The sequence below is a fragment of the Lemur catta genome, chromosome X, assembly GCF_020740605.2.
Source record: "Lemur catta isolate mLemCat1 chromosome X, mLemCat1.pri, whole genome shotgun sequence".
NCBI lineage: Eukaryota > Metazoa > Chordata > Mammalia > Primates > Lemuridae > Lemur > Lemur catta.
Window position 1 is genome coordinate 58,507,347 of NC_059155.1, and position 23,394 is coordinate 58,530,740.

A 23,394-nucleotide genomic window follows, 5' to 3' on the forward strand; every position below is an offset into this window, starting at 1 on the left:
TGAGCTTAACTGGGTATAAGAGCCTAGCCTGGGCATTATTTTGTTTCAGAAGAGTGAGAATGGGGCCCCAGTCTCTTCTTGCTTGTAAGGTTTCAGCTGAGAAATCTGGCGTAATTCGGATGGATTTTCCTTTGTATGTAACTTGTTTCTTCTTCCTTACAGCTCGTAGAATGGCCTCTTTAGTGGAAATTTTTGTCAGTCAAATAACTGCATGACGTGGTGTCTTCCTATTTGGTGTGAATCTGCCAGGGGTTCTTTTAAGCTTCTTGAACCTGTATATCTAGAGTTTTGGCAAGACCTGGGAAATTTTCCTCAATTATTTCTTCAAATAGCTTATCTAGCCCTTGCTTATTGTCTTCTTCACCCTCAGGAATGCCGATAACTCTCACATTAGGCTTCTTCACATAATCGCACATTTCTTGTAGGCTCTGGTCATTTCTCTTATTTCTTTGCTCCTTCTCTGTGACTGACTTATTTAATTGGAAAGTGTCATCTTCGATCTCTGAGATCCTTTCTTTTGTTTGATCTACCCTGCTCTTGAGACTTTCCACTGTGTTTTGTAGCTCCCTGAATAAATTCTTCATTTCCAGGAGTTTAGTTTGATTTTTCTTCAATATTTCGATTTCTTTAGTGAATTTTTCTTCCAAGTCCTGGATCTTTTTTGTGGTATCTTTGTGTTGGCTATCCATTTTTTCTTGCATAAAATTCAGCCTATTTATGATCCATGATTGAAATTCTTCCTGTGACATATTGCTATTTCGCGTTTGATTTGTGTCAATTGGTGGAGAATTAGTAATCCTCTTTGAAGGCGAGGTTTTAGCTTGATTCTTTGAACTCCCAGAGTTCTTTGCTGAGGCCTTCCCATCTGGATCAATCCTCAGGTCCCTTCTTTCAGCTAGCTTTAGGCTGGACAGAGGCTCTCCGTGCGTGTGGATCTTGGGCTGTGCAGCGGCCCAGGTGAGCTGCCTCCTCTGTCACTAGGGGGAGCCCTTCACGTGTTGTTCAGGATTTTGCTGCCTCAGCTGGGGGGCTGCTCCTGTTGAGTCCAGCCCCAGAGAATTAATTTGGCCCGAAACCAGTTTGAGAGTCCCGTCCCTGGGCTGATTTAATTGCAGACGGAAAGCGACTTTTTCCTTGCCTCTTCCTGTCCTGAGGTGGTTTCTGCCTCTCTCTCTGCGTGAAAGACAGCGGCTGGGGGGAGGAGGGGTGCCCTCATTCGCCCAGCACCCCAGCTGCTGCAGCTCCTGGGGGCGATGTTCCGCCCGCCCCAGTGTCCGCAAGGTCCATGCTCTGCTCCCTCATGACTGGGGAAGCCCTCAGTGTTCACGCACAGGCGGAGCTCCTAGTCGGGGGCCGCGGACCAGAGGATGGAGCCGCCCGGTTCCCAGTCGCTCTGCAGCGGCTAGGCTGTGGACCCCGACAATGGCGGCTGCCCGCGTGCCTGTCGCCGGCGCTGGGGGCGAATGTTCAGGGTCCAGCAGGGGCCGGAGGAGCCGGGATTGCGGGAGCCCGGCCGCCCGTGTAAAGAAGACAGTTCGGCGTCCCTCAGGTATCTTTCGCCGCAGCCCCGCGTGAACCCTCTCCCGTGGGTTGCAGTCTGCCCACGGGGCTCCGGGGTTCAAAATGCCTCCCGCTATTGTTTCCTCTCCACAGAGCCCCGCGTCTCCCGTGGTGATTCCGCACCGGCTTCAGGCAGATCCCTAATTGAGTGGGGGTGGGGGTCAGTGGGGAAACAGGCTGCTTTCCTGTGGAGCTGACCCCCCTCACTCGCTGGTGAGGCGGGTACAGCCGACGCACATTCCCCTCTCTATTGTCCCTCCGGCACTCTCCAGATTTTCCTGATAAGATTTTTCGTTCCCCTCAGTCTTTTCTTGCTCTCTGTGTCCCACGCTGATTCTCCGTGGATTCACACTGCTGTTCGTGTGGGGGAGCTATCCTCTAGCATTGTGGCAGACTGAGATCCATGCCTTCCTCTCCAGGAGCACGAATCCAGGAGGTCACCACCACTCCGCCATCTTTCAGCCCTTCTTTCTTTTTTTCTTTATTGTGTTTAGGGTATTTATTTGAAATATAATTAGGTTAATTTGTTTTATTTTAAAGGCATAATTTTAAGTTTATTTTTACTGACATTATTCACAGCCCCATGATCTCTCCTACTGTTTATTAGCGTTAGTCAGGATTAGAGTTTGTGGTGGAACTCCCCAGATTCCTGTGTGAAGTAAATACCACTTAATGAAATGGGGTAGATGTATCGCAGGTAGTATTATGGTACTGGTCTATCCTGAAAAGCTAGTTGATCTTGGCATACCCAGACAGCAAAGCCAGTCATATTGCCTTTTCTCCCCTCTGAATGAGGTCAAAGTGGAATGTGATGTTAACAAAGCATCTTTTCAATTGTTTGACAGCCAATATGCCTGGCATGGAGATCAGAACTATATCCTGTATCCCCTGGAAGCAGTTAGGGCTGCTATTTAGCCAACCTATAGCAGTATTAATGCATTGGTTGTTTGTTGCTAGCTTCCACTGTGATTGGTCAGCCCAGTGTCATACTTATTGTGAGATGTTTGGATTATCACTCCTGGGGACACCCAAAAAACCTGTCCATGTGGGTCAGGAGTTTCCTATAAGAGCCGCCTCTTAGGTAATTTGTGGTTTTCTTCATTTCCCTGCCACCTTCTCCCTCCACCCACCTATTTATTTATTTATTTATTTTTGCAGGCTGTTAAAAGTAAACCTGATCAGCCCGAGAAGGAAGCCAATACGGAGTTTCTAAAACCTGTTTTCAGGAAGATAAACAGGAACACATATGTTATAGAGTTGGACAAAAACACTGAGATGGCTCTAGAAGGGTAAGTAAGAGAGGACTCAGATGGCATTGGTTTAGATGGTAAAGGAGAGTGTGTGACATTCTTTTGTCCCTGTTTTGTCCCTGTTGAGAACATGTTTAATGAGCCATAGTGGTGACCATCACATTAACCCTGGGTGCTGAGGCAGACCCAGCTGTAGTCCCTGAAGAGTTATAGGGCTCTTTTCATTTTCTTTTCCTATGGTGTTTGTGCATATTGAAAGTGCTGTTGTCATTGGGGAATTTGCTAAAAGACCTTGTGCTCATCTTTTCTCTCTTTTAGTAATTCAGTCTCTGTGTTAGCTAGTCTGTGCTTGGGAATGTAGGAGCAGCTTAATTTTTAAGGAACTTTCAGCAGCTTGCTAGTCTGCTTATTCCATTAGAAACTTTGGGGGAGATTTGTCCTTTGCTACTGGAGAGAAATTACCATCTTCCTAGGCCAAAAACATGTGTCTTCCAGCTGTTACAGGTAACTGTTCACAGGTTCTGCAAGTACAGATACGCATTTCCATTTAGGATTGGAAAAAGAATTTACCCCTAGGAGAACTTTTATTGAAAGATGACTTAGAAAGTGGAGTGAGACTTTTCTATATTCTCTTCTCATTCTAGTGGGAATTACTTTTTCAGGGACTAACTAATCTGCATTTGAATAAATTATATAGATGGCTATAGCAGGGCTAAGAATGAGTTCAAAAGGGTAAGGTAAAAAGGTTGGAGAACTCTAGAAAATTAAAATGCAAGGTCCACAGGATACTTTGCTAATTACCCAACAGAAAGAAGATTAGCATTTAGCCCTACTTGGTTTCCTGCTGAAATGGAATTCCTGGGGTTTGTATGCATATTTTGACCTTAATTTTCTGCATATTTTCTTTTCAATTTCTTTCATCATTCTGATTTTAGCAGGCAAACCCTCACAAATGTGATAAACATTCTTCCCTTCATTCAGGGTTCATTGGAATGGACACTAATAATAGTACTAGAACTAGTAATAGCTACCATTTATTGAGAGCTCACTATAATCACACAAGTATAATGACTAAGTCTTTTTTGTAACAGCTTTATTGAGACATAATTTGCATATCATATAATTTGAACCATACAATTCAATGGTGTTTAGTATATTCACAGTTATGTAGCCATCACAATCAATTTTAGAACATTTTCATCAACCCCAAAAGAAACCCTATACCTTTAGCTGTCACCTCTCAATTTCCCCAGTCCTCCCCAGCTCAAGGCAACCACTCATCTACTTTCTGTCTCTATATAGATTTCCCTATTCTGTATATGTCATATAAATGGAATTGTACAATATGTGATCTTTTGTGTCTAGCTTCTTTCACTTAGCATAATGTTTTCAAAGTTCATCCATGTCGTAGCGGGTATAAGTGCTTCATTTTTTATTGCCAAATAATATTCCATTGCATATATACAGCACATTTTCTGCATCCATTTGTCAGTTGATGGACATTTGGGTTGTGTGAACGAAAGTTCTCTGAAAAGGAATTTGGAGGAAAGAGACTTTATTCCAGTGAATAGTCTACAAACCAGGGAGACATAGCTTTCCGTGTAAAATGAAGGTGTGTTCCAGAGAACAAAGGGAAGGCTCAGTTTGCAGTGGTGCCATCATAGCTCACTGCAACCTCAAACTCCTGGGCTCAAGCGATCCTCCTGCCCCAGCCTCTGTAGTAGCTGGGACTATATGCGTGCACCAGTGCGCCCAGCTAATTTTTTTTGTTTTTAGTAGTGCGTGCCACTGCCCCCAGCTAATTTTTTAATAGAGCCTGGGGTTGCATTTGCTCAGGCAGTCTTGAACTCTTGGCCTCAATCAATCCTCCTGCCTTGGCCTCCCAGAGTGCTAGGATTATGGGCTTGAGCCACCGCCCAGCGGGAAGGCTGTTTTATAGCAAAAATTCCTGCCCAGGTTCCCAATCAGGCTTGCTTATGCAAATGAAGGATTGAAGCTCACTTAGTTCTCATTGGTTGAGGCAGCTGAACCCTGAGTGGTCGAGGCAGGTGAGCTCTGAAAATCCTAAAGTTAAAAAGGTTCTGGGAACTCAGAGTATGTTTGTGACCTCTAGTCAGATAATGGCTGATTGGCTCTATTTTAAATTTAAGCCCAGTTAGCCCCTTGGAATCCATCTTGAAGGACTGGCTATTTCAAGTTCACATTTGTTTAGAGTTTCTACCTTTTGGTTATTGTGAATAGTGCTGCTATGAACATTTATGTACAAGTTTTTGTTTGAATATCTGTTTTCAAGTCTTTTGTTAGATCCCGAGGAGTTCGGTTGCTGGTTCATATGGTAGTTCTATGTTGAATGTATAGGGGAACTGTCAAGCTGTATTCCATGGTGGCTGCATTATTTTACATTCCCACCAGCAATGTATGAGAGTTTTCAGTTTTCCATATCTTTATCAGCCCTTGTTATTTTCTGGAGATGTTTTTTGATGTTGAGCGTCTTTCATGTGCTTATTGGCTATTTGTGTATCTTCTTTGGAGGAATGTCTATGCAGATCTTTTGCCCATTTTTTGTGCTTTTCTTAAATTTTTAAAAATGTTATTTTTTTAATTGGCACATCATAATTATATATAGTTATTGGTCTTTTTATTATTGAGCGATAAGTGTTCTTTATGTATTCTAGATACAAGTCCCTGATCAAATATGAGTTGCAAATATTTTCATCCATTTTGTGGGTTATCTTTTCACTTTGTTGATGAAATCCTTTGAAACACACTAATTTTTAATTTTGATGAAGTCCTATTTATTTTTTCTTTTGTTGCTTATGCTTTTGATGTCATATCTAAGAAACCATTGCTAACTCCAAGATTATGAAGATTTACACTTGTTTTCTTCTAAGAGTTTTATAGTATTAGCTTTTAACTTAGGTTTTTGATCTATTTTGAGTTAATTTTTGTTGGTGGTATGTGTTAGCGGTCTAACTTCATTGTTTTGTATGTATGTGGATATCCAGTTTTCCCAGCACTATTTGTTGAGAATACTAATCTTTCTTCACTTAATTGTCTTGGCACCCTTGTCAAAAATCAGTTGAACATAAATATGTATTTCTTTCTGGACTCTCAATTGTATTCCACTGATCTATATATCTGTCATTATCTATCATTATGCCAGTACCACATTGTCTTGGTTATTACAGCTTTGTATTGCATTTTGAATTTGGGAAGTATGATTCCTCTAAACTTTGTTCTTCTTTTATATTAAAAAAAGAAAAAAATCCAAACTTTGTTCTTTTTCAAGATTGATTTGGCTATTCTGAGTTCCTTGCAATTCCACAGAAATTTTAAAATCAGCTTGCCAATTTCTACAAAGAAACCAGCTGGAATTCTTGTAGAAATTGCCTTGAATCTATAAATTAACTTGGGAAGTATTGATATCTTAACAATAATAAATCTTTCAATTCATGAACATGGGATATCTTCCCATTTATTTAGATCTTTAATTTTTTTCAACAGTTTTTACAGTTTTCAGAGTATAAGTTTTGTGTTTATTTTGTTAAATTTATTTCTAAGCATTTTATTCTTGATGCTATTGGAAATGGAATTGTTTCCTTGATTTCATTTTCAGATTTTTCATTGTAAGTACATAAAAACACATTTGGTTATTGTATATTGATCTTGTGTCCTAGAACCTTGTTGAACTTTTTTATTAGTTCTTATAATTTCTGTGTGTATTAGTATTTTTTCTATATAAGATCATGTCTTCTCCTAATACAGATAGCTTTATTTCTTCCTTTCTAAGTTGGATGCCTTTTATTTAATTTTCTTGCCTGCTTTCCCTGGCTAGAACCTCTTGTACAATGTTGAGTAAAAGTATAAAGAGTTGGACATTCTTGTCTTTTCCCTGATCTTAAAGGAGGAAAGCATCATTCTTTCACCATTAAGTATGATGTTCACTTTGGGTTTTTCATAGATGTCCTTTATCATGTTGAGGAGTCTCCTTTCAATTCCTAGTTTGTTGAGTGCTTTTATCATGAGAGAGTGTTGGATTTTTGTCAAATGATTTCCTTGGATCTATTGAGATTATAATGTAGTTTTTATTTTTTATTCCATTAATATGGAAGGGTACATGAATTCCATTAGGCCATTAAATATGAAATGTCCGATTTCAAATTGAAAGTGTAGTGTATTATCTCTCAAACAAGAAGCAGTATAGATTAATCAAAGTTGGCGCCTAAACTATCAATACAGTTTTGCCATCTTAACAGTAGCTTGTTTTTGCCAGCAGCAAAGAAGCCTGGAGTGAGTGGTGATGAAATTGTGAAAGGCATTTTCCACAGCTTGGTGATTTTTTGTTGTTGTTGTTGTTGTTTTTTTTTTTATATAAACTATTTATTAACAGACGAGGCCTATAGAGTTTCACACCCATGGTATGGCCTCGGCAGCCAGTGGTCTTGGTGTGCTGGCCTTGGACATGAAGGCCCCAGAAATGGTGCAGCCCTCTATGGGCCTGAATCTTCTTTAGCTTCTCCAGGTCTTCATGGAGCTTGTTGTCCAGACCATTGGCCAGGACCTGGCTATATTTTCCATCCTTTACATCCTGTCTGTTCAAAAACCAGTCTGGGATCTTGTGCTGGTATGGTTTCTGCATAATGGTGATCATACATTCCACTTCATCCTCGGTGAATTCTCCTGCCCTCTTGGTGAGGTCAATGTCTGCTTTCCTCAACACCACATGAGCATATCTTTGACCCACACCCTTAATGGCCGTGATGGCAAAAGCTATTTTCCGCCACCCATTGATGTTGGTGTTGAGTATTTGCAAAATGTGCTGGAACTTCTCAGGGATCACTAGAGACATGGCATGAGCAGTGGCGTGCAGGCCTCCTGTGGAAGAGCCACAGCTTGTTGAGAACTGAATATTTTTCCTTGCAAGAAGTGGTCCAAAGCCTGGAAGAAGTGGTAGCCAGTTGGTGTAAGGTCTGGTGAATATGGTGGTTGACGGAGAGTTTCCAAGTCCAGTTGCTGTAGCTTGAGCAGTATTATTTGTGCTACATGTGGTCCAGCATTGTCTTGCAAGAGGATTGGCTTGTCTCTATTGACTAATCTCAGCTGCTTAATCACAAGCATCCTCATCATTGCATCTAATCGGTTGCAGAAGACATCTGCTGTAATTGATTGACCAGGTTTCATAAAGCTGGAGTGGATAATAACAGTGCTGGATCACCAAACAGACACCATTACCTTTTTTTGATGAATATTCAGTTTTGGACTATGTTTTGGCATTTCATCTTTGTCCAATTGTTGTACTGAATGCTTGCGATTGTGAAAAAGAATCCATTTTTCATCACATGTAATAATATGGTGTAGAAATGGTTCACCTGTATGTCATGACAGCAAAGAAAGGCAAGCTTTGAGATGATTTCTCTTCTGATGCTTGTTTAATTCATGTGGAACCCACCTATCCAGCTTCTTTACCTTGCCAGTTTGTCTCAAATGGTCCAATATTGTTGGAATAGTAACGTCAAACCTTGCTGCTAATTCACACATAAGTTGAGATGGATTTGCTTCCACTATAGCTTTCAGCTCATCATTATCCATCTTGGTCTCAGGTTACTCATGTAGCTCATTTTTAAGATAAAAATCACTGGAATGAAGCTTCTCCAGCCATTGATGTACTGTGTATTCATTAGCCACATCCTTCCCAAGCACTTCATTGATATTTTGAGCTGTCTGTGCTACATTTGGTTCCATGATGGAACTCATATTCGAAAATAACATGAATTTTTGACTTATCCATGGTTTCACAAAAATTACTCTAAAAAACTATGAAAAATAATGACAAGCCAAAACATGCATTTGAAAGACTGAGGATGTACTGTCATGGTAAACATAAAACAAGAGGTGTTGGCCAGGTGTGGTGGCCCACACCTATAATGCTAGAACTCTGGGAGGCCGAGGTGGGAGGATTGCTTGAGATCAGGGATTTGAGACCAGCCTGAGCAAGAGCGAGACCCCGTCTCTACTAAAAATAGAAAAATTAGCTGGGTGTCATGGTACATGCCTGTAGTCCCAGCTACTTGGGAGGCTGAGGCAGGAGGATTGCTTGAGCCCAGGAGTTTGAGGTTGCTGTGAGCTAGGCTGATGCCATGGGACACTAGCCCAGGCAACAGAGCAAGACTCTGTCTCAGAAAAAAAAAAGTGTCAAAGTGAAATGTCAGAGATATCAACTGTCAAACTTAGTACTTAAAGAAATCAGACATTTCATACTTAGTACCCTTAATAGTTTGTATCTTTCTAGGAATTTGTCCATTTCATCTAAATTATCTAATTTATTGGGATGCAATTGTTTATAACATACCTTTAATTGTTTTTAAGCATATTAATTTATTGAATCTTCATAGTGAGCCCATGAAGGAGTTATTATTATGATCATCATTTTATAGGTGAAAAAACTGAAGTACAGAAAGTTAACTTTCCTAAGGTCACCCAGCTAGTAAGTAGAGGAGCCAGGATTTGAATCCAGGCAGTGTAGCTCCAGGATGTATGTTTGCACCATAACTAGACTACCTGAAGACTACCTCTAAAAGTTCTTACTGGAGAACATTGAACCTATCTGGTCAGGCAGAAACTTTTGAGGCACTTACTCTTTCTTTCTTTTTTTTTTTTTGTAACAATTCAGTGGTTTTGTTTTTTAGAGACAGGGTCTTGCTCTGTCACTCAGGCTGGAGTACAGTGGCACAATCATAGTTCACTGCAGCCTCAAACTCCTGGCCTCAAGTGATCTTCCCATCTCATCCTTCTGAGTAGCTGGGATTACAGGCATGAGCCACCACACCCGGCTTCAGTGATTTTTATTCTAGTTGTGCGGCCATCACCACAATCTAATTTTAGAAAATTTTCAACCTTTCCCTCCAAAAAAAAAAACAACTCCAAGCCTATTAGGAGTTTCTTTCCTTTCCCAGTCCCCGTTTCTGCCTCCCACCCCTGTTTCAGCCTCTGGTAAACACTAATCTGCTTTTTGTTATGGATATACCTCTATGGATATGTCTGTTCTGGATATTTCGTATAAATTAACTCATATGATATCTGGTGTTTTAGAAGTACTTACTCTTTCTGTTCAGGCTGGTGATTATATTTGCCTTCAATTCTCTCTCTTTTCTTATTCTGATTTCTAGTCTTCCAATGATTTGGTCTCACTAGGTTAGTCACTCTAATTGGACATGAAATCTTATTCAAAACAAAGCTTTGCATCTGACACGTGACAAATTTCTACTTTGGTATTTTTATTACCTCCATTAGGAGTGTGTCTCCTAAATAGCCCAGGGTGAATGGAATGTGGTTAGATACCACCAATATTAATTACCAGCCTGCCTCTCTCATTAGCCTTCAAACAATATTAATTTCAACCTGCATTTTACCAGATGCCTGATGGTGATAGACAAAGAAAATAAATGCAGCTAGTAAGGGAGACTGATGTATAAGTAGATAATGTATACAATGTGATAAGTATTATAATAAAATCTTTTGAATATAAATGAAATTTATTAATCATATATGAGAAAGCATAACAGATTTCAGGAGAAAATTATAGAAAAGTGTAGGGATCTTGGCCATAGAAACTATATAATGTACTACTTACCTGATTCACCATGGATACCCATTGATTTTTTTTTTTACCCTCTAATCTGTCTTTTGGGGTTGAAGTCCTTTCCATTTTCATACCTTTAGTAAGTATAGCAACTTATGAGATGGTAGGTGAGGATTCCAGGAGCTACATTTTTCTTACTCAGACATTGTTTCCTTTATAGGTATAAACCGGAATCCTCACCAGTAGTAGCCTCTACCACCTTGGCTCCAAACATTGTGGAGAAACCACGTACTCTGGAGATACCCACCATCTCTAAAACACCCACTACCGAGGAGGCATCTCTCATGAAAAAACCAATAATTTTAGAAGAGGAACCCCCTACTACAGAGACAATCTCCATCAAGAAGTCATTAAAGAAGTACACATATCATAAAAAGGTACCCCAATTGGAGAAGCCACTAACCTTGCTGGAAGAGACTGATGAAGATACTCAGTTTGTTGTAGAACCAATGACTTTTAGGGTAAAACATAACAGTGAGGTCAACAGCAAGAGGACATTATCCTTAAAGAGGAAGTTAAGCACACATCAGGGGAATCAATCCTGCCAGGAGGAGGAGTTAGCCTTGCAGGACACTGATGTTGAAGAGGATTACTTTTTTCTGGAGCCAGTGAATTTTAGGAAGAAGCCTAAAACTGAGGCATCAAACCTTACCAGGAAGCCATTAATATTAAAAACCAAATATCCCACTGAGGGGATGGTGTCCAGCATGAGGAAGCAACCAATATTGCAGAAGACCATCTCTGGAAAGAAGTCACTCACTGCAAAGCCATTGTCCTTTAAAAAGAAGACTACCACTGAGGAGAAATCTTTCATCCAGGAGCCATCTATGTTGCAAAAGAAGTGCACCACTCAGGGAGACGTAGACATCTTGAAGAAGCCATGGGCATTGCAGGGGATGTCAGAGAAGCACACCACTCAGGAGAAGGTGTCCACCTTGAAGAAGCCCTTGGCCTTGCAAAAGTCTCCTACTGAGAAGGAGTCACTTTCTAAGGAGGCTTTGGCTTTTAAGAAGAAGCGTACCATTGAGGAGGCAACCCTCACTAATGAGGCTTTACCTTTAAATAAGAAGCACACTACTCAAGGGAAGATGTCCTGCTTGAAGCAGCCAGTAGCATTGCAGAAAACTACCTCTGGAGAAAAGTCACTTATTAAGGAGCCATCGGAAGAAAAAGTGTCTCTAAAGAAGGAAAAATGTACCACTCAGGTGAAGTATTTCTGGGAAGAGCTGTTTGACACTTCAGATGAGGATGAAGAAGATGAGAATTCCTTCCTTATGGAGCCAGTGCCATTTAAAGAGAATCCTAAAACTGAGGAGGTATTCATCACCAAGAAATCATTGTTTTTAAAGAAGACAATGACTCAGGAGCAGATATCATTCTCAAAGAAGCCACTGGTCTTGCAGAAGACCACCTCTGAAGAAGAGTCATTCTGTAAGAAACTGTTGCCTTTTAAGAAGAAATCTACAACTGAAGAAGAGTTCCTTTTCCAGGAGCCATCTACATTGCAAGAGAAGCATACCACTGAGCAGGAGGCATCCCTCTCAAAAGAGTCATTGGCTTTACAGGAGTCTACCACTGAAAAAGAATCATATATTAAGGAACTATTGCCCTTGAAAGAGAAGCCTACCACTGAGGAGGAATCCCTCTTTCAGGAGCAATTTTCATCTCATGATAAGCCTACCAACAAAGATGAGTCTTTCTTCCAGAAGACTTTGGTCTTGCAAGAGAAGACTTATACCAAAGAAGACTCCTTGAAGAAGCTGTTGGTCTTGCAGGAGAAAAGCATTATTGAAGAGGAGTCCCTTCTCAAGAAGCCCTTGGTTATGAAGAAGGACCCCTCCTCTGAGGCAGCAATAAGCACAAAGAAGAAATCATCTTTAAAGAAGAAACCCACTGTCCAGGGGGAGGTAGTCCTCTTGAAGAAGCAGTTGGCCTTGCATGAGAACATCACCAATGATGAGGAGTCCCTTATTAACCAGCCACTGGCCTTGGAGAAGTATCCCATCATTAACAAGGAGGCTTCCTTCAAGGAGCCCTTCACTATGCAGGAGAAGCCCAGCATTGAGGAGGAGGCTATCCTCAAGGAGCCCACCACTGACACACAGGCTCACTTCAAGGAGCCCTTGGCCTTGCAGGAGAAGGCCAGCATTGAGAAAGAGACCTTACTTAAGGAACCCTTGCCCCTACAGAAGAAGCCCGGAGTTGAGAAAGAGGCCATCATGAGAGAGGTGTTAGCTTTGCAGGAGAAGCTCAACACTGTGAAGGAAGCCCTCCTCAAGGAGTCATTCATCTTGCAGCAGAAGCCTGCCATCCCTGAAGCATTCCTCTTCCCGGAGGTATTAGCTGTGAATGAGAAACCTACCACTGAGGAGTTGTCCTCCAAAGAGCCATTGGCCTTGGATGAGAATCCCACTCACAAGGAAGACACCTCTCTCAAAACATTGATCTCCCAAGTTGAGACCAGACCACATGTGTCTATCACTGCCCCTGAATCCAGAACAGGCAAGTCCAGCGTAGTCAAGTCCAGTGCCACCAGAAAGTCCAGTGCATGTGAATCTGGTTCCAATAAACTTTTCTCATCAGAGGGCAAGAGAACACCAAAAGAGGTATTTGTCTCTCTTTCTTCTTAAATTAGATGAAGTGTTCTTTGTTGTCCTGGAGGTGGTTGCTGGCAGAGATTTTTTTTTTGCCTTCCTAAGCAATTGAGCTGTATATATTAAGTTATGGAGGGGGATGGATCCTCTAACTAGTGAGAGAATGATATTTCTTGGATTTATTTCTGGTTTTATTTAATGATAGGTGATGCAGAATTACTTCTTCTTACCTTTTGTAGCCTGAGGTTACCCATGATATGGGATAAATTTACCAGGCTTTGTGGCATGTTTCTCTTAAATTAAGTTGCCCTTGTGGAATCTCTTGACTTCCTGATTCGCATAGTGATAGACCTAAGCAATCAGAAAGTATTTATTCTAGGAATACCCACAAGGGTCTGGAATATTGTGCTGTATACTTGGGCTTTGCAATAGTGGTTAAATAATTTCAGGAAATTGCCTTTCAAAGTAATTGCAATCTGCATCACAGTGGGCTTCAGTCAAAGATGGGCAAAGTTCATGGGGGAATCTCCCCAAGGAACGTGGTCTTTAAGTTATAAATTTGAAGAATGAAGGAATGAGGTTTAGCAAGCAGGAGGAGAAATATCCTACTCTAGGCAAAACAGCCTGGGTAAAGGTGTAGAAAGGAGGAAAAGGCTACCAAGAAGATGAATTGGGCCAGATCAAAACATTGGGACATAACAAGGGACCTAAGAAGACAGATGACATAGCTAAAATAATAAAATAAGAATGTGTCTTTCTTGGAGAATTTTGAGCTTACCTGTAAAATGGTTGCCCGTTCACAATAGAGCAGACATGTACAAGGAAGACTAAGGAGTTCTTATTCACTAGATAGTTGAGGATTGCAAGGCCAAGGGATACTCTGTTATGGCCTAGGATATATGAAACTTGAGAAACTTTAGCAAAAGATGACAGTGGGGAGAAAGGAGTCATTCTTGATGTGTATGTGTTAAGTCTTCCTTGGAATCGTTCTCCTCCTAATATGTTTTTGTTTTTGTTTTTTGGTGATTCCCAAGCCGATGACCCACCTAGTGGAAGATGTTGACAAGGACAATGATCCATTATTCAACACACCATATGCCAAGGATATCTTCAGTTACATGAAGGAGAGAGAGGTTTGTAGGTGGCTGAGAAGTGGGCAATGATTTCTAGTTCTCATTTCCTCATCATTCCATTGCCAACATGCAGTTTGAAAGGGGTGGTAATAATGATGAAAATAACAATAATAGTGACAACTAACATCTATTGGTAGCTTACTATGAATTGGACATTGTACTAAGGGATTTTTAGACATTATCCTGTTTAATTCTCTCAACAACTTCATAATGGGTAGGTATCGTTATCTCCATTTTACAGATGGGGAAACTGCCCAGAGTCACATAACTGGTGTGTGGTAAAGCTGGGATATGGACTAAAATCTGATTACCTTGAAGATAGTAATCCTACTCCTCTAATTGTTAAGGAAATAGTCTCAGACACAAAAATAGTCAAGTAGTCTCTGAGTGTTCTTAGAGATCTTTTTCTTTCCTTATGCATGTTTTTGTCATTGTATGTAAAATCATACCCTTTGTTTCAGCTATCCAACCTGGTGAAGTTTCCTTTCTCCTTTGAAATCTGCCAGTCTCCTTTACCACTAATGTTCATCAATTCCAAAGTTTCTTCTATCTCTCACAACAGAGCAGACGGGACCAAAATTATCTATCAACTAGAATTTTTAGCAGGCCACATGTAAGAGGGTGGGCAAATATACCATCCTCTCTCTCTAGAGAGAGTGTGACTGATAAACTGTCTGACTCCAAAGCCTACACTTTTTCTAGTATACCTTAGAGGAAGTAAGAGACAACTTTGTTATCCTAAAAGTGTAAGCCTTGGCTCAGCAGTATCAGTTTGCTTGGGATCTTGTTAGAAATTCAGAAACCTAGCCCCACCCCAGATCTTCTAAATCAGAGTCTGAAGTTTTACAAGATCCTTAAGTGGTACATATGTGTGTTAAAGTTTGAGAAGCACTGCTCCACATAGCATGCTATTGTGCTTTAGATTGAATTGCAAAGAAGGGGAAGAACCTTTTTGGCATTTGTTTATAGCCATAGGTGTGTTTCTGCCCTATTCCCCCTGGACTCTTCGATATCCACTCTGACACTTGAATACCACACATGCCCATTTCCCAAGGATAATTGGAACTTGCCTGAAAAAGGATACTTTGATCTGCCCCTATCTGATACCAGCTGAAAATAGTGAGTTAGAACTGTGAGGGAGAAGTTAATTGTTAAGTTACAATTTTGAACTACAAGAAGAGTTTATCAACATTTATTTCTCATTACTGCCAGGAAAAGTTCATACTTACAAAATACATGAACAGGCAGACTGAAATCAACAGTGACATGAGGGCCATTCTTGTGGACTGGTTGGTGGACATGCAGGTAAGCCTGACCACTGCGGCCTTAAGGAGCTGCTATTCTTTCTTGGTTAGTTATTCAGCACTGCTAGGCAAAAATGTGGTATTATAAAATTTTACTGAGTCTATACAGTTGAATAAGCCATGGTTCCTGCCCTCAAGGAGCTTATGATTTAGGGGACAAGATAAGATATGCAGACAAATAGGTACAATACAAAGTAGAATATGCTAAGTACTCTAAGAATATTATAAATAAAATACTATGAGAACTCAGTGGAAGGAGCTACTATTTCTAGAAAAGGCAGTGATGGTATGGTAGTTTTATCTTTATCATTCTTAAAGCCTTATAAAAGTATATGTAGTGATTTGGATTAGAGTTGGTGACAAGGTCTTTCAAGCTTAGGGTGGGATGGTTCGTGGGATGGACAACATGGCAGGCAGCTGTTTGTCCAGCATTGGATGTGGAAGGAGTACTGCTATAAATATTATTTTATACTAAGGAAGGAGAGCCTAGAATAGTACTTGGCACATAGTAGGGAGTCAATAATATTTGTCACATTAATAGAGTTGAATGATTTGCTAGGGAGCTTGCAAAGAAACATAAGGCATAGTCAGTCTGTGCCCAGCAGAGTTTTACTATGTCATTAAGAAGAAAAGGTAATATAGTTTTATATCCTTTATTAAGTACCAGAGGAGTGGTTCAGGTTCACTTTGAAGTAATAAAACAGGGAAATAGACACAGATAGACACAGTATATCTGGACATCAGCAAAGCATGAAAATATCTCTTATCTAATGGAAATGATAGAGAATAGTAAATTAGATAACAGTAGAATTTGGGTAGATCTTAAATAAGTGAAATAGAACCCAAAGGCTGCTGATCATTACCGAGCTAGAAAGAGATTTCAAGTGGATTGCCATTGGGCTTTGTTCTGATCAACATTCTCTTTAGTGATGTAGATGAAAACAGAGAAGATCTATTCATCAAATTCCTGGATGGCATGAAACTGGGAGTAGGGATGGAAAATAAATGGATAACAGAGATCTCTACCAGCTGGAATAATGAACTGATTTTTTTTAAAGCTTTTGTTATTTTTATTGCTCAAAATACACATTTATTATGGTAAAGTAAGACATTTTAATTAACTGTGATCCCACAATCCACAAGCACTGTTACCATCTGTTTTTGTACATTATTACCCCATCTTTAAGAAGTGATTATCCACTAGGAGTGTACCTCAGAATCACAGATGCCCAGGTCCCGTCACAGACTAACCTAGTCAAAATTGTGGGCATGTGGCCCAGGCACACGTATTTTAATAAAGCTTCACAAATGATGCAAATGTATACCCCTTGATAGAGAATCATAGTTCTAGAAAATATCATATTTTTATAACTTTAGTTATATATAGTTTTTTGTAACTTTTATTTTTAATATTGCTTAAATAAACAATAAAATTGGCTTTTTGGTGTACAGGTCTATGAAATTTTAACATTTATTTTGAAATAATAGATTCATAAGAATTTGCAAAACTTAGTACAGAGAGATCCTGTGTACCTTCACCTAGTTTCTTCCAAAGGTGACATTTTGCATAACTGTAGTATAGTGTCAGAATCAGGAAATTGTCTTTGGTACAATCCACAGACCTTATTTAGATTTCATCAGTTTTACATGCACTCATTTGTGTGTGTGTGTATTGAGTCTATTTGATCATGTGTAAATTTCATAATTACCATAACAGTTAAGATATAGAACTGTTCCATCACCACAAGGATTCCTCGTGCTACCATCTCTCCCTCTCCACCTTCCTGTCCCTGACAAATAATCTGTTATGTCTCTATAATTTTGTCATTTCACACATTATACAAACAGAATCATACAATGCATAGTCTTTTGCACTTGATTTTTACCATAATTCCCTTGAGATCCATCCAAGTTGTTATGTATCAATAATTCAGTCCTTTTTATTTCTGAGTAGTATTCCATGGTTAGATATATCCCAGTTTGTTTATCTGCTCTGTTTTTTGGAAGGTTTGGGTTGTTTCCAGTCTTTGATAACTGTGAAAAGAATTGTACATTCATGTACAGGTTTTTATGTGAATATATGTTTTCATTTTCAATGTCAATACCTACGAGTGGGATTGTTGGATCACATGAAAATATGTTTAACTTAATAAGAAACTGCCACAGAGTGACTTGTACATCTTGCATTCTCACTTGCAATGTCTGAGAGTTCTAGTTGTTCTGCATTCTTGTCAGCGTTTGGTTTTATTAGCATTTTTTTATTTTAGCTGTCTAATAGGTGTGCAGAGGAATCTTATGGTTTTAATTTTTATTAATATTTTCTCAAGGGCTAATAATGTTGGTAATCATATTTATTTGTCATACATATGTCCTCTCTGATGAAGTGTCTGTTCAAATCTTTTGTCTACTTATAAATCGAGTAGCTTATTTTCTTAGCATCAAGTTATAAGAGTTCTTTACATATGCTGGATACAAAGCCTTTGTTGGATATGTGATTTGCAAATATATCTTCACAGTCTGTAGTTTTTTTATTCTTTTACCAGAGTGTCTTTCACAGAGCACAAGTTTTTAATTTTGATAAACTCTAGTTTATCAATGTTTTCTTTATGGGTTGTACTTTTTGTGTCATATCTAAGAACTTTGCTTAAACCTAGCTCATGAATATTTTCTCCTATATAGTTTTACACTTTACATTAAATCTATAGTCTATAGTTAATTTTTGTATAAGGTGTGAGGTTTAGGTCAAGGTTCATTTTTTGCATATGGATGTCCCATTGTTCTAATACCATGTGTGGGGGGAACACTATAACTTTCTCCACTGAATTACTTTTTCACTTTTGCTAAAAACAATTTTTGTGGGTCTGTTTCTATTTTAATAGGGATTGCATTGAATCCGTAGATCACTTTGGGTATCATAGACATTTTAACAATGTTGATTCTGCCCACCCATGAGCATGGTATGGTTTTCCACCTGTTTACGTCCTCTGCTGTTTCCTTCCCCAGTGTTTCATAGTTCTCCCTGTAGAGGTTTTTTACCTCCTTAGTTAAATATTATTCCTAGGAATTTTGCTTTCTTTGTTGCCATTGTGAAGGGTATGGAGTCTTTGATTCGATGCTCAGTTGAATGTTGTTGACATATAGGAATGCTACTGATTTGTGTACATTGAATTTGTAACCTGAGACTTTGCTGAATTTGTTTATCAATTCCAGTAGTCTCGTGGCAGAATCTTTGGGGTTTTCTAGATATAAGATCATATTGTCCACAAAGAGCAATAGTTTGACCCCTTCTGCCCTCATTTGGATGCCCTTGATTTCTTTCTGTTGTCTGATTGCTCTGGCTGGGACTTCTAGCACTAAGTTGGATAGAAGCGGTGATAAAGGGCAACCTTGTCTGGTTCCAGTTCTAAGTGGGAATGCTTTCAGTTTTTCCCCATTCAGTATGATGTTGGCTGTGGGTTCGTCATATATGGCTTGTATCATTTTTAGGTAAGTGCTGTCTTATGCCTATTTTGTTAAGTGTTCTTATCATAAAAGGGTGCTGAATTTTGTGGAATGCTTTTTCTGTGTCTATTGAGAGGATCTTATGGTCTTTGTTTTTGCTTCTCATGAGGGGTGAATTACATTTATAGATTTGTGTATGTTGAACCACCCTGCATCGCTGGGTTGAAGCCCACTTGGTCATGATGGACTTTTTTTTTTTGATAAGCACCTGAATTCAGTTTGCTAGGATTTTGTTGAGAATTTTTTCATGTATATTCTTAAGGGATATTGGTCTGTAGTTTTTTTGTTGCGTGCTTTCCTGGTTTTGGCATCAGGGTGATATTGGCTTCATAAAACATGTTGGAGAGGATTCCTTCCTTCTCAATGTTGTAGGATAATTTCTGTAGGATAGGCACCAATTCTTCTTTGTAGGTCTAGTAAAATTCAAATGTGAAACTGTCTGTTCCAGACTTTTCTTTTTAGGAAGGTTTTTTATTGCTGTTTCAATTTTGGTACTTGATATGGGTCTGTTCAGGAATTCTGTTTCTTCCTGATTGAGCCTAGGGAGGCTGTGTGTTTCTAAGAATTTTTCCATTTCCTTCCCATTGTGCGGTTCATGTGCATAGAGGTTTTTATGGTATTCATAGATGATATTTTGTATTTCCATGGTATCAGTTGTATTTTCTCCTTTTTCATTCTTGGTGGAGCTTATTAAAGTTCTTTCTTTTCTGCTTCTTGTTAATCTAGCCAGAGGCATGTCAATTTAGTTTATTTCTTCATAGAACAAACTTTCTGTTTTATTAATCTTCTGTATAGTTATTTTATTAATTTCATTTAGTTTTGGTCTGATCTTTGTTATTTATTTTCTTTTGCTGGGTTTGGGGTCAGTTTGCTGATCCTTTTCCAGTTCTTTGAGAGGATTCATGAGATTGTTTATTTGTGATCTTTCTGTCTTTTGGATGTAGGCATTTATGGATATAAATTTTCCTCTCAGGACTGCTTTAGCTATGTCACAGATTACAGATTTTGATAACTTGTGTCTTCTTTATCATTTAGTTCAAAGAATCTTTTTATTTCCTTCTTGGTTTCCTCCTTAATGCAATAATCATTCATTCAGCAAAAAGTTTTTTAGTTTCCATGACTTTGTGTAGAGATGAGAGTTTCTGTTGGAGTTGATTTCTAATTTTATTCCACTGTGGTCTGAGAAGATGCATGGTATAATTTCTAGTTTTTAAAATTTTTTGAGGCATGCTCTGTGGCCTAGGATATGGTCAGTCTTAGAGAATGTCCCATGAGCTGATGAGAAACACATGTACTCAGTGAGTTTTGGGTAGAATGTTTTGTAAATGTCAGTGAGGCCCATTTGTTCTAGAGTTCTGTTTAAGTCCATTGTTTTTATTTATTTTCTGTTTGGAGGACCTGTCCTGTTCTCTCAGAAGAGTGTTGAAGTCTATGGCTATTATGGTGTTGCTGTTTATCATTTTGTTTAGATCAAGTAGGATTTGCTTTATGTATCTGGGTGCACCTGAGTTAGGTGCATAAATATTTAGAATTGTTATGTCTTCTTGTTGAATTGTACCCTTTACCATTATATAGTGACCCTCTTTGTCTTTCATCACTTTTGTTGATTTGAAGACTAAGTTATCTTAAATCAAATCTGCCATACTGACTTTCTTTTGGCTTCCATTTGCTTGAAATATTGTTTTCCATCCATTCACCCTGAGTCTGAATGCATCCTTGTGGTTTAGATGTGTTTCCTGAAGACAGCAGATACTTGGCTTGTATATATTTATCCATTTGGCCAGCCTATGTCTCTTTAGTGGGCAGTTAAAGCCACTCACATTTATTGTGAGAATTGGTAAGTGGGGCAGATTTATGTTCATCCTGTTGAGTTGAACTTTGTTTCTTTGTGTTCTCTCTTGAGCTATTGTGATACCTGGCCTTTGACCTTTAGCTTTTGGATTATTTTATATTCGTGAGTGTTTGTTGTGCTGATCTGTGTGTAACGCTGTTTTGAGTACTTCCTGGAGGGCAGGTCTTGTCTTGATGAATTCCCTCAGTCTTTGCTTATCTGAGAAGGTCTTTATTTCTCCTTCATATACAAAACTTAGTTTTGCAGGGTACAAGATTCTAGGCTGGGTATTATTCTGTTTGAGAAGAGTGAGAATGGGACCCCAGTCTCTTCTTGTTTGTAAGGTCTCAGTTGAGAAGTCTGACGTTATTCTGATGGGTTTTCCTTTGTAGGTTACCTGCTTCTTTCACCTCGCAGCTCGTAGGAGGGCCCCTTTGGTGGTTATTTTTGTCAGTCTGATGACTGTGTGCCATGATGTTTTCCTGTTTGTGATGAATCTCCCAGGAGTCCTTTGAGCTTCTTGTACCTGGATATCTAGATTTTTAGCAAGGCCTAGGAAATTTTACTCTATTGTATCCTCATATAGGTTATCAAACCCTTGTGTATTTTCTTCTTCACCCTCAGGGATGCCTATGGTTCACACGTTAGGCCTCTTCACATAATCCAACATTTCATGTAGGTTTTGCTCTTTTATTTCTCTGTTCTGTCTCTGTGACTAACTTATTTAATTGAAAGTTGTTATCTTCAGTCCCTGAGATTCTTTCTTCTGTTTGATCTTCTCTGTTCTTGAGGCTTTCCACTGTGTTTTGTAATTCTTCGAATAAATTTTTTATTTCCAGAGGTTCTGTTTGATTTTTCTTTAATATTTCAATTTCTTTAGTGAATTTTTCTTCCAAGTCCTGGACTTTTTTTGTGGTTTCTTTGTGTTGGTTATCCATTTTTTCTTGCATATATTGAGTTTTCTTATAATCCATGTTCGAAATTCTTCTGTCATTTTAGTGCTCTGAATTTGGTTGATGTCCATTGCTAGAGAGCTGGTGTTCCCCTTTGGGGATGTGCTTTCCATTTGATTCTTCATGCTTCCAGAGTTCTTTCGCCAATTCCTTTCCATCTGGATCAGCTGTTGCTTCTTACCTTTAGATTTTCGTTTGAGTAATGACATGCCCTGTTTTCTCTGAGCCAGTAGGTGGCGTTTGTGAGTGAGATTTGATCACACAGTGTATGATGAGTCAGTAGATGCACTTAAAGTGTGTGCAGAATGACCTCCCTGTCAGTAGGTGGCGCTTGCTGGGAGGAGCAGGCTGCAGTGTTGTTTTTGGGTCCTGTAACCAGCTCTTGTTCCTCCGGAGAGGCACTCTAGTGCCTCAGGTGGTGGGTGGTGCCCTGGGACTTCCAGGTGTGTCCTTATTCTCTACCTCAGTAGGGGCATGTGTGTGAGTGAGTCTGGGTGGAGCTGGGTTGGGTGAGCCTGCCCTCAAGCACCACAAATGCTATTAGCAGGGGTCAAAGTTCTGTGCTCTGCTTCTGGGCAAAGCTGCCAGGGAGGGGCTGAAATGGCCCCACTCATTGGAAAAGTCTGCCTGTGGGAGTGGGTCTGTCTGAGACCTGCAGTCTGGAGCAGGCCTCGCCCTTTCCACAGTTTCTCCCGGGTCTTTGCCAGCAGGCAGGACCTCAGGCCAGTGGATCTCCGCTCACTGTGATGCAGGCCAGGAGGGTTCCTGCCCAGGATCGGAGTCTGAGCTGGGTGCATGGCACTCCCGTGGGAAGAGGGTTTCCCCTCAAGCATGCTGATCTGCCCCTCAAAGCACACACACCTCAGTAGGGTCATTCACAAATATCCCTTGTGTGCCCTGGGGTAATGCAATGGAGACTTGTGTATACAGGATCTGGTCTGCAGGCCTGTCCTCTGGGCCCCAAATATCAACCCCTGACCCTGCCAGGGAGAGGAGTGCTGGTCTCAAGTCACCTACGGGGTGCCCAAGCTGGATCCATGTCTCTCCGCCTAGGGATTTGCCCCACTCTCCTGGAGTCTCCTGGCAAGCAGCACCTGGGAGGGCTGGCTGGTAGGGAGCTCACAGTCTGAGTACCCCTCAGTCCATTTTAGGGCCCCAAAAGGAAAGGTCCAGTTCCCTGCAGATGCCTCTGAGTGGTGGCTAAATTGTCTGTGTCGGCAGCTGCGGGTAGGGAAGGGGAAGAGGAGAATAAAACAATATGGCGCCTGCCAGTTGGCTGGGGTCTGTGGGCTGGGAGGTGCCCCGAGGGAGTTGGGAGCCTCGTGCCCTGTCCGCAAGAGGCTCATCACTCACTGCTGGTGGCCGTCTCTGGGCTAGCGTTGGCAGGTCTCTCCAGCAGCTCAGGAGCCCACCAGCAGTCCGAGATGCAAGGGAGGGGAAATTTAACTGCTCCACCTACCCTTGTCGCTGTCTCCAAACCTCCCGGGGCGGGGTGGCTTTCTCCTTCCAGTTCTCCTCTGCAACTTCTTCCCGTGGAGTCTCCTGTAGTTTCAGGCACCCTTCCTTCCGCCTCTCATCCAATCTGTCTTTGTCTGCCTGTTTATTTTTTTTCACTTTCTTCTAAAATCT

At 40.3% G+C, this 23,394-nt stretch overlaps 2 protein-coding genes across 6 annotated transcripts in view; one reads left to right on the forward strand and one right to left on the reverse strand.

The window, feature by feature from the left end:
* The window catches only part of CCNB3 (cyclin B3), a 52,727-nt gene that overhangs the window by 15,544 nt on the left and 13,789 nt on the right, over positions 1 to 23,394 (forward strand). For 4 of the 5 annotated variants that reach the window (XM_045538462.1, XM_045538460.1, XM_045538459.1 and 1 more), the window contains exons 4-7: positions 2,719 to 2,849; positions 10,610 to 13,055; positions 14,078 to 14,176; positions 15,389 to 15,481. In XM_045538462.1, coding sequence (XP_045394418.1) covers positions 2,719 to 2,849; positions 10,610 to 13,055; positions 14,078 to 14,176; positions 15,389 to 15,481 — 2,769 coding nt within the window. The remainder of the gene's footprint in view (positions 1 to 2,718; positions 2,850 to 10,609; positions 13,056 to 14,077; positions 14,177 to 15,388; positions 15,482 to 23,394) is intronic. The other variant, XM_045538463.1, reaches the window with a different exon arrangement.
* Positions 4,819 to 7,659, reverse strand: LOC123628811 (40S ribosomal protein S18-like). Its single transcript, XM_045538769.1, has 2 exons — positions 7,203 to 7,659; positions 4,819 to 4,874 (listed from the first exon to the last, which is right to left on the reverse strand). Exons 1-2 carry the CDS (start codon positions 7,657 to 7,659, stop codon positions 4,819 to 4,821), a joined length of 513 nt encoding a protein of 170 aa, XP_045394725.1.